The sequence below is a fragment of the Berghia stephanieae genome, chromosome 1 (genome assembly GCF_034508935.2).
Source record: "Berghia stephanieae isolate SIO BIC M18660-M18661 chromosome 1, UCSD_Bste_1.3, whole genome shotgun sequence".
NCBI lineage: Eukaryota > Metazoa > Mollusca > Gastropoda > Nudibranchia > Aeolidiidae > Berghia > Berghia stephanieae.
In genome coordinates this window covers 67362142-67374346 of record NC_088360.1, presented here as the reverse complement: position 1 = coordinate 67374346, position 12205 = coordinate 67362142, and the positions used below count along the sequence as shown (strand labels likewise).

Genomic DNA, 12205 nt, shown 5'->3' with positions numbered 1-12205 from the left:
GTCGAACACCTAGACCGTCTAACACTTATAAGGAGAATAAATCTACTTTATCCATATGACACAGAACTGTTCTGAGTCAAAACAACATATTATAGGTAGATAGATAAATAAATAGATAAGATAGATAGAAATAGACAGATAGATATGTATGTAAAAACCAGAGCATTTATATGGCGCATAAAAACCAGAGCATTTATATAGCGCAACATCCACTAAACGTGCTCAGGGCGCTTTACGGGGTCAACAATAACACTTAAACGAGACGCCTATTAGGCGATAGTACATTTTTTTTTCGATGGAGACAACGCTGTTAACGGCTAGCTACTCATTTTACACTTGAGTATGGTGAATGTGAATAAAGAGAGGTTTGGTTTTTTTTTCATGATCTCAACTATGCGCTGCTCATAACGGGATTCGAACCCTTCCGATCCGAAGGCGTGTTATATCACAGGGCCTTAGGACCGCACAAAGATAGATATATGCAGATGGAGAGAGGGAAGGGGTGGGGGGGGGGGGGGCAGAGGGAGACACACATGCAGAGAGAGAGAGAGAGAGCTGTAGCGGGACACCTCGATACCTTTGCTGCAAAATGGTACATCAAGTACTGAATCGAACTGTATCGCTTTCAAACCAATTCACAAACAAAATAACGCCCTTAAGCCTGTTAATATTGAAAATGCTCGTTTGACTTAAAGTTTAAAACTGTGAGTGATACTCCAACTATTATAGATAGTATGCGCTAGGCTCACAACATTGCCATCCAGAAGTATAATGGACCAATACACAAAAACCATGTAACCATGAACTTTTATAGTCTGGATAATATAGTTAAGCGAGAATTACTCATAAACGTGGATGTCAAAAAACAATAACAAGACCCGAGTGACGTCAACTTCATTCTATCAATACTTGCCATTCTTATCACGTAACCCTCAGAGACACCAGTTTATGTCACTGTATGTGCCGTTTGTTGTGAATCGCTTTGCATCAAACACTCAATTAGTTTGATGTCTTGTATCAATGAGTCTATTCCAGGACCATGGTCTATTCGCATTGCATCGTTTCGGATAAGATACCCATTTGTTTTGTCTTGGTTTGAATTGAACAAGAGAGAAACAATTCACTACCCTATCGGGAAGTTTTCGTTTTAACTTGAGATGGATAAAAGACACTGTAGTGCAAGGGTATGGGGGACGATGACAGAAACGATGGGTAGTCTGGAGGGTGCAGCTGTTAAGCCTTTAACAGTGACGCAGATTTTTTTTTTTTTTTTTTTTTTTTTTTTTTTTTTTTTTGTTATTCTTTTTTTTTACGATTCGTTTCCTTTTATATTATTTTTAATGCAGAATAAACCGTTTCCACAATGAGAGCAGGAAGGATATCGTTAAACTAATTGCATTGTCGTTACTTTTCTTTTGATGAAAACGGTATTCTTCTGTTAGATTCAAGTAAGATTGGATTTCGTCTTTGAAGGGTGGTAAATTGTTGGGTTTAATGGTGGTTGTTGTCTTTTGGTTTTTTTTTTTTTTTTGTTGTTTTGTGTTTTTTTCCCGTTTGTTCTTTTTTATTATTTTTTTTAACACGATTTTGCTTTTTCCTAATTTTCTAACTGGCGAGCGGTTCGCTGTGCTTAATCGCATTTACACACAAAACTAGGTCTCGTTTGACACAAAACGAAAAAAAAAAAGAGCGTTGCTCGCAAGACCCTTGTAAACCAATTCCCAAATAATTGGCGGAGGCAATGTCTGACGTCCTTACAAAAGGGAGCAGGCGGGCTTCAGGGATGGGAGGTACAACGGAATAGGTCAATTACCCTTACAAAGCATATTGAAGATGCTTTTGAATGGGATCTGCAAACAGGTGCGATGTTTGTAGACCTATCGACGACATATGATATTGTGGGAAGGGCTCATGCTGAAACTTGCAAAAATCCTTAGATGCAAGAAGACCCCGAATTTATTGTTCTCTTCTATAGTGAGGGAATGACCATTCCTCGTCGCCTGAGGAGAGCATCTCTATTATCCTCTGGCACTTTTCTACTGACTTCATCTCTTGTTGTTACCAACATAAGTGCCTGCTCCACTCACTTTTCTGAATTAAAAATTCACCCCATATACCGGAGCATACTCAATGTCTCAATAGTTTCTATGTTATATGTTTGTGTTGAGAATATTGGCTATTAAGCTTAACAGCTGGCCAGGTAACTTCGCGATGGTTGTGTCGTGAACCCGCGGTCTCCAGAAGTCGGTGAGAGAGAGCTCTAAGAATGACCTGAGTTTGATACGAATATTTTTGTGTTCGTGGATAGCTCATACGGTAGAGTCACGCTCTCACCGGCCAGGCGGAGTTGTCGTACCAATTAGGTCGCGGGTTCAAACCCCACCACCGCCGCGAAAAAATGTTTATTCTCTATTGTCCTCTGGCACTTTTCTACTCACTTCATCTCTTGTTGTTAGGAAACTGAGGAATGGTTGCACCAGTCTTTAATGTCTACAATAGCGACAAACACTTGCTCCATCAGGTTAGGATATGCGGACGACTGAGCCCTCGTTACTCGAAGATCGGTCAAGGCCCATCTCGAGAAAACACTCATTGATGATTTTACCAAAACTAAATCTTACGTTGACAAATGGTTCCTCAATATGATCACTTCAAAAACAGTAGCCGAAGCTTTCAACCTAGTCATCGGCTGACACATCTGGAAACTGAATGCCCTGGTTCTTCCATTTGAATCGTATCCGAAGTACCTGGGCATGGGGTTTACCCTGACCCTCATTCCGGCCATATTGCCCCCAACGTAAAAATGTTCTAGTTCCTCTCCTCAAATTTCATGACCCAACAATTTTGTAAGTCTTGCTCTGATGCGGTTAATGCGTGTTCTTGAGCACATTGTTTCCTCTAAACCATCTTTATATTTTATTCCCAGTTCATGAGTTATGGAGAATTCTTCGAATGAACCATATTTCCACTGTCTCTAATTATTTGATGGTTTCCGCAGTCATTATCCAGGCTTTGTAGCCTTAGTAATTTTGCAATCATTTCCTTCCCTCATCTGAGAGGATCCTACAATTGTTCCAGGGTCGGGGCATGCGTAGGTACATGGTTTATTGCAATAATCTACTTTCAAACTTTCATGCTATCGTTAAATTTTTAGTTAAGCTTTTGTCTTATTTTTGTTTTTTTGTTTTTTGTTGTTGTTGGTGTTTTTTTTTTCTCCATTCGCCAATCCTTTTATATATAAGATGAGCACAACTTTGCCTTTTTTTTTTTTTTAGAATTTTGTATAGGTTACACCCCCCCCCCCCCCTGCCCCCATGTATATTATAGAACTCTTTGTACCACATTTATATCATAACACTATTTAATATATAAGATAGATAGATAGATAGATAGATAGATAGATAGATAGATAGATAGATAGATAGATAGATAGATAGATAGATAGATAGATAGATAGATAGATAGATAGATAGATAGATAGATAGATAGATAGATAGATAGATAGATAGATAGATAGATAGTTTAATGTAATCTATTATTTACCCTCTCAGAATACTGAGATATTTGTTTGTTTTATTTGGGGGTTTTTTTCACCCGAAGTAGGGCTTAAAAGGCAGTATGTTTCACCTTGAAAACTTATTTTTCAATATAAACGTGATTTTAATTCTGCTGCCCTAACTGATGGTGCTGTCAAGACAAGGAAACGAATTACCCGCATGTAACGTATATGGTGACAATACAACAAATTACATTGCATAAAATGCTTGAACTTCGTTTTAAAAAACTATAATAAAGTATATCATAAACAAACAAAATGCAAATGACTCATTTTGATGACTTTGGCAGACGTGAAGCCAGAACATCGAAACATGGATGAGGATGCGGAGGTGGAGGTTGAGTTGGTGCAGGGTTGGGGGGGGGGGGGGGGATAATAAACCTCACCTTCGAGATCTCCAAGTCAATCGCTTTCATGAGTAAATAATTCTATTTTTATCATTTTGAACTCACCCATCATGACTCATCAACCCACGCGCCACAACCGACAGATGCCACAAAGAATGAGTCTTGGAGGTGATTCAGAGAGCTACTAACAAAAACTCTGTGGCTAAATTTAACCAATTTAATTATCTTCAGTTACTAGGAATTCCCCTCGATACAATTCTGACTGGCATACTTGCAAGAGGAAGGGGATTCCCATCTTTTACACCTATGCTGTGAAAACTCATTTCTCATTGGATCTGAATGTTTAAAGGCATTCCGAGAATGTTGCGATTTAAGATTGTCATTTTCGCCTCGTGTATCCTCGTTTGTATGTTGTAATGTAATTTTTGTCGTTATCATCAAATGACATGGAGATAGCAACAAATGACCGCATGTACACTCTTTTAAAAAATTGTTAAAAGAGGTTATTTTTAAACAACCTGTCCTAAAATGATATTGCACTCAAAGAAAATATTCAACCAATCAAAATGCTCGTAACAAACGAGACACTTCGTTTATTTGCCGAAATATGACGTCTCCCCAAATAGGGACATTCTACTCTTTGAATTAATATGAAGCTTAATCGTGTATATAATATTTGACCCATCTATCCGATACTGTAAAAATACTCCAAGACTCCTTTTTATGTTTGTACTTATTATATGAGCGCTGTTGGGCAAGGCAAAAGGCAAAAAATTCTTTAACCCAACTAACCTCTCTCTCCCTGACCCCTTTTCTCGCGGTGCGGTTTAGACTGCGTGTGTAGTTTGATGGTATTCGACGTTGCAACTCGTGTGTGTAGTAGGCTAGCTAAACGGAGAGGCAGTGTTGTTTGAGTGTGTGGGCAATCCAGGCATTTGGCTCAGTGAGGAGCGGTTAGGCAACAACGTTCTACTTGAGGCAATGATACATTTTTATTTGTTGTCACTTGTACATGTGGTAGCTAATAATTATAAATATACTTCAAAGTAAGAATTTATTTTTGTCTTGTTTTATCATGGTTTTCTTGGGAGCTGGAAATGTGATTGGAAGAGTTTTGTGGCCATTTTTCCAGAGTCTTGGAGGATAAAAGTATGTGATTCCCCTCACGTCTTGATGTGCTGTTCAAACTTATTGGAATAGATTTCTTGTTTTATTGGTATTTTGTGTTTTATTCGATTTTCGTTGGAATATTTCTTGGATTTTAATCACTATGGCTTACGTGGCAAATGGAGAAAGAGTGGACGGTTCCTGGGAACTGAATATTTTAGTGACAGATCTTCAGGTGGAGAGAACGCTCCGTGTTGTTGGGGATGAGCATATCGGAGGTGTTATGGTAAAACTCGTCCAAGCGCTCGGTGAGTGTCTTTGCTACGAGTCGATAGGTATTTTTGTCCTGTAAGATTTTGTTCAAAATTTGATTTGAAATATTTTGCTGTTTAGACAGTTTAGATTTATATAATCTTAATCGATATTCTAGACAATGTTGATGTCTTTTTACCTTGTGGAAACGGAATAATCACATTTTGTTTATTTTAAAACAAATCTTTATCTAGCTAATTACTATTACTATTACTATTATTGCTTTTATCTTATTTTTATTGTTGTTGTTGTTGTGGGCCACGACTGATTGTAGATACGTAGTAGATATGAATGTGTATCATGTGTGAACGTGTTGAATGCCTTGAGATAATTATATATATATATATATATATATATATATATATATATATATATATATATATATATATATATATAATATCCTACATATAATATATACATATATATATATATATATATATATATATATATATATATATAATATCCTACATATAATATATACATATATATATATATATATATATATATATATATATATATATATATATATATATATATATATATATAATATCCTACATATAATATATATATATATATATAATATATATATAATATCCTACATATAATATATACATATATATATAATATATATATATATATATATATAATATCCTACATATAATATATATATATATAATATCCTACATATAATATATACATATATATATATATATATGAGCCAAGGTCAAAAGGTGCCAATTTTTTTTCTCAAAATAAAAGTGACATAATAGTCCATTCATGTTGCTATATGTGTAGCAAAAACCCTGTACTTCATGAATCAAAGGCCCTTTAGATAACTTTAAGGTCTAACGCAGCATAATATCGTCAACAATACCTATAGGTTGCTGGTGTCACCTGTGACCGGTGACACCAAAATGAGACAAAAACTCAATAACCAAATGATTTTTGTTGAGTATCAAACTGTATTTAGTAAGTTTTAGACAAAAAGACACAATCAACAACAATCACAGTACAATAATATTACCAACTATTGGAAAAATGTTGCTTTTTGGTGTCATCGGTCACAAGCAACATAGAATGCAAATATATTATTTCATAAAAATGTTTGTACATTAACAACAACAACAATATTGCATATGCTTATTACCTGCAATGTTCAGAAACTTTTGGAATAAAATGTTGGGAAATAATGTGACCAAAGCATATCTTTTTAGCGACATTGTGTCACTTGTGACATTAGACCGATGACACCATTACTTATGTCACAAGCAATACCAAATTGCAATTTCGACAATATATCATTAATTTCAGTCAAACCAGTGTAATAACCACAGTTAAATATGGAATTTAATAATATTTCAGAAACCAAAGACTTCAAAAATAGAAATATACATGGAAATTAGAGCATCTGAATGTGACTTGTGACATAACACCGTGACACCATTACTTATGTCACAAGCAACACCAAATCACACTTTCTTCCATAATATATCATTATTTTCAGTCAAAAAGCACAATAACCTACTCTAAAATGAAATTCAATATTATTTTAAGAAACTAAATACTTCTAAATTGGATATATACTTAGAAATTAGTAATACCATTGTTGCTATTACTTTGGTCAAAATCGGCACTAGAACGCAATTTTGCCTCAATAAATCAAGAATAGCAACTGAACACATGTAATATAGCCTGTTAAAATGTAATTCAATGACATTTCAAGCTTTGAAGAACATGAAAACAGAAATTTATTAGAAACTTCAAACTTAAGTGTCACCTGTGACATTTTAAGCAATGACACCAATGGTCACAAAAAGTACCAGAAGTCACATAAACACTGGATAAATATCAGCCATGGTAATGAATTCATGTAACCATACCGTAACATCCGTCCTACTGCTCAAATCTGCTAGTTTGTAGTAATTTAGTGTGTTAATAGTAAATCAAATCAAATTTCTTGACAACCCTTCTATTTATCTGGATTCGTCAAAAGCTTGAGTTTTGTCTTTTTCTTGATTGATACAACCCTGAAACATAAAAAATTAGAATTACAAGGAAACAATTAATTGTGTCAAAATCACAGTCTTATGTGAGATGTCATAATATCATATTTGTAAATAGAATAATAGCTGAAAACATAATTTTTTGGTGGCACTTTGTAATATCCAATATAAAGTGTTGCTTGTGACAATGTAAAATAGCGATGACACCAAAGTTCAACTTACCTTTTCTCCCTGGAGCCACGCTGGAAAGGCAAATGAAAGTGGTGCACTTCAAAGACTGGTAAGAAGTGTGGATCAAAATTGCGAATTGCCATTTAGCGAAACAAACTTCCACGTGTTCGCGCATGTCGTGTTGCTTGTGACAAATGACACCAAAACCAATAAACCTCAATATCGGTAAAACGGTATACATTTACTCCAAGATTTGAGTTCAGATAGTAAATCTATGCTTTTTTCTCATAATAAAACATTTTATAAACATTAAACATGAGCTTTAAAGTTTCGTGTCGAGTCTTAGTATTGTGCTGTGTTTGATGACACCAAAGGTCACAAGCAACACCAACTTTTTAAGAACTCTATATGAAACTTATTCAGATATGTAATATACTGCAATTGCGTTTAAAAGTAAATTTTGACTTTATACTATCAGTCAAATTTCAATCACGTGAGCTAAAACATCACATTTAATTTCTACATGATTTCTAAAAAGGTGATGCGTTGACCTCGTTTTAAGCACATGCCAAACAGCATTCAAATTTCACTTTCAAGTTGTTTATTTCATATTCTGTTGAACAGAGTATGTTGAGCTATCTCATTTTATCTCTTCTTCATATTATCAATTGATTACAAGCATTAACCCAATGAAAAAAGCCCATAATTAAGTAAAAATCAAATTTTCTTAACACTGGTATCAGGCGGGCACCTTTTGACCTTGGCTCATATATATATATATATATATATATATATATATATATATATATATATATATATAATATATATATAAAGAACCATAAAGAATGCTAGCAAATCATTCAGAAATACTGTCTCTATGAATGGTGTCTGAAACTGACAGGCAGGCTGAAATTCCACTAAACAGGCCCCACTGCAATTTCTACTCTAGTAGATATTTTGGGTTGCTCACCTGGAGTTAAGCGATATTTATCCAATTGAAAAAAAACGTATTTACCAATGTTTTGAAAAAATTTTTTTAATTTATTCTTCTTCCTTCTTGTAGGTAAGATACGCGTAATTTTTAAGTTTGCGTTCCTGTTTGTCTCAGTCCACCGAACCCTCATCCCTTTCCTTAATGTGCAAAGAAAACAGTTAAATTCCCATGTTTGTCTCTTGCCAATATCATCTAACCTCCCATTTATCCACACATATATTTAATTGACCATTGGCTTGAGTCAATAGGCAACATTGATTAATCCCTTGCTTTCTGAATGAATTTTGACTTGAATTTGAATACTTGAAAATAAAGGAGGATACTCCGATGATAAACAACGTGTCATAATTTCTAGTAATTTAGCGGGGAGTCCTTTGGAAATATTATTAGGCAGGATTTTTTTTTAACCACATGGACCATTATATGGCATGGGCATAGTAATGCAGGCACATAACAGTTCTAATGAGGTTCCAGTAGTCATTGTTTTGTATGCTCTGTGAATTAAATACATACTAAGTAATTGAATGTAGGGCTGGATACCAGTAGCGATTTACATTGCAGAAGAATCATTATGTCTACTCGAAGAAAGTTATTGATCACAAAATTAAAACTTTCGCCGTAACCCTTAAAGCATTCATAATTTATTTATACACAGGAATAATATAGAGGGAATGAAGACGATGTCACTCAGATCTTTGTTACTATTTATAGATAGCCTGTTAGCGATTAGTTTTCGTTCAATTATGTCAATCAGTCTATTGATGTTGAAGGTTTCACACAATTTTCTGTGTTGGTTTGTTTAGTTTGGCTGGTGGGTGTTGTGAATATTGTATCTAAACGCATAGCATCAATAACCAATGACAAAATAATCTTATGAAGATCGATATCCGGTCTTCGAATAAATGACAAGACCAATTCATTGTACAGTACTCTATCCACCATAATTTATATCAAAGGACGGAACGGAACAGCCGCGTCATTACGATATTAGATAATCAATAACGTGCCGTGGAGTATTTCTTTATCATTGCACTGTTCAAGGATTATCTACAGTTCGTTGTGCTTGAAGTCTAAGGGCAGGTTGACCCAGTTCCCGTTCCGTCGTATAGAAAACCCGATCTACAAAGTGAACGAACCTAAGAACGGAATCTGTACAGTTGGTTTTCTGCAACGATTTGTGACAAAGGGAAAGTTGTATGATGGTCAGATAAATTGAAAATTCTTTTCACCAATAGTAATAGTATTTCATGATTCACCGTCAGGGAGATTTTCAGCCAGGCGGTGGTTGCCGTCTCACATTATAGACACTTTTTTTTGTCGAGTGTGCCTCATAATATTTACCGTAAAACATCTTGTCAGTACGTTTGCATTGTCACAATTAAATTTCTCACACCTTTACATTTGCTTTGATCACGTTAGGTATCATTTAGTTCGTTACTATATTGAAGCTGGCATAGCTTAATTATTTACAAGTCTGGTTTTTTAATTACCCAATAAACGTGACGGGCAAAAATATACAGATTTCTTGAATTCTGTGATATTGTCAATTTTCTAAATAATCTTAGCAATGATAGCATGTATTGTGGTAGTCGATATCTTTATTCATCCCGTCGGCGTAGATTAATCTTTAGATAGAGTAAGATACTATATTAATTCCAACCGACGAGCATTTACAAATTTTTTCATCTGAAACTAACTCACTAAGGAAGCAGAAGGTTTGTCCAATCCAACTGGTTACAGGAAGTATCACATGTGGGTTTTTGTAAAGGAACCGTACAGCTCTCGTGATTGTGTCCCTTTATTAGTTTCTTATGACGTTTCCCCCAACTGCTTGTTATCTAAATCGTCTCTCTTTAATAAGAACTCTGTCGTCTTTTACTTATAGCTAATTATTCAGTTGTTTCCGCATGCCCCACGAGCCCTCTATCTTGTAACCCCCCCCCCCCCCCCCCCCCCAATTCTTACCTCTTGTGTGGATAAGCGGGCATTGTTTATCGAGTTGATTCTATTTTCATCTCTCTTTATCGGCTTCATTAATTTCGTTACGTGCCTAATGAGATGGACCAATGGGGACATTAGGAACTTGGTACTGACCTGATATATGTGAATTAGTTTTCATGGATATATTATATCCTTATTTATCTTATCATTATGGCTTTATTGTTGATTTCGATGCTCGTACTTACCTGCATTAATGAGGGAGAGTGGGAAGGGGGGGGGGGGCACTTATCCATTTGTATGACGTTTCATTCTTCAAGATATTTTGTATCTCTATTTTGTGCTTTATGAAGGAGTCAGCGTACACTTGTGAAGCAACTATAATGTTTGTCACGCTCAAGGTCACAGCGGTTTCAATTACTTTGCACTCGTAGACGAATAGAAATCCGAGTTGAGTCATTCGGCCTAACTTCACATCACTTCATTATATGAATGTTTACAATTCTTGATATCATTCCGGCATAAATGGCTGCGTTTATCGGTCAGGTCGTTTTATTATGCTTGACTTAATCACTCGACCCTAAGTGAGTGAATGGGTGATTGTGCTCGTATTACAATTATGAAGAGTCTCTTGTGAAAACTGTTCACTATGTTGGTCACCGTTGTGTGTATCGGGGTGTAATGAGTGAGTGTCCGGAACGTGAATAGAGTGTGTAGTTGGTGGGAGAGTTAGTATTATTAGTTAGTAAGAGAGAATGAAGATAACGGAATGTTATGTAATATGAAGGCTTGAAGGAGGCAAAATGTATTATTTAAATTAAAGATTAAATTTAAATTGTTCTCGATTGTAATTATTCCTAATCTACATCATAGTCATTAGGCCCATGGAGCCGGAGTTTATCCCGGTTTCAAAGGCGTGGTACGGACAATAGCAAATGCTTGCTACCTTTGGATAGGACGCTTGTCTATCGTAAAGTACTTTCCGCAAGATCTTACAGACAGGGGGGGGGGGGGGGGCAGAAAAAATATCGACTGCTTGCTCCCGGGGTCGATCTCAGTCCCTTCTCATGTGAAACAAGTGCTCTACCAACTGAGCTATCGGGACCCACATTACAATAATATAACAGTTGAGTGAAATGAGCGCGTAGAGAGTGTGGTAGTGGCTTCATACAACGAATTGTGTAATTGCAGCGAGTCGTCTTTTCAGATATGTATTTCATAAAGAACTTTTGGACACAATGCTTTGAATAGATAAATGGATAACTATTATAAATACATAGGTAAATAAACGAGTGAATGAATATTTAGGCTCGGATTTGCTAAACTGCAGGTTTCTGTGGTGATACTGGACTTGGAATGGTCCATTTGCGTTGTTTTTTATTTATTTTAGGTTCAATTCTTTATTCAGCTTCAATCTAAATGTATTCGTGGCGTGGGATGATTGGAATAGACAAATAATATTTTATTTTCACCTCTCTATGTAGTTATATTATTATATGTTGTATTCAGCCACTGTCCATAACTTTTTCTTGGTCAGTTTGACATTTATACTATACTTGTTTAATATAAAATAATTTGTTCTAAAATGTAATCCTTATGTTCACACAAGACGTGAACAAAATAGTATTTGCAGAGAAAACAGGGTGAGGGGGGGGGGGGGGGGATCGGTTTGTTCTCCCTCGAAAAAATGCTTTTTTTTTCTTCTTCAGGAACACGGCCCTTTTCTTACACACGAAGGAAAGGTCTATGTTGTTATTACGTTACGTTATAATGCTTA

At 35.5% G+C, this 12205-nt stretch overlaps 1 protein-coding gene across 1 annotated transcript in view; it reads left to right on the top strand.

Annotated features, from left to right (window-relative positions):
* Window positions 1–4495: 4495 nt before the first annotated feature.
* The window catches only part of LOC144979989 (fermitin family homolog 2-like), an 87931-nt gene continuing 80221 nt past the window's right edge, over window positions 4496–12205 (top strand). The window contains exon 1 of the mRNA XM_078927420.1: window positions 4496–5318. Coding sequence (XP_078783546.1) covers window positions 5174–5318 — 145 coding nt within the window. The 5' untranslated portion in view covers window positions 4496–5173. The remainder of the gene's footprint in view (window positions 5319–12205) is intronic.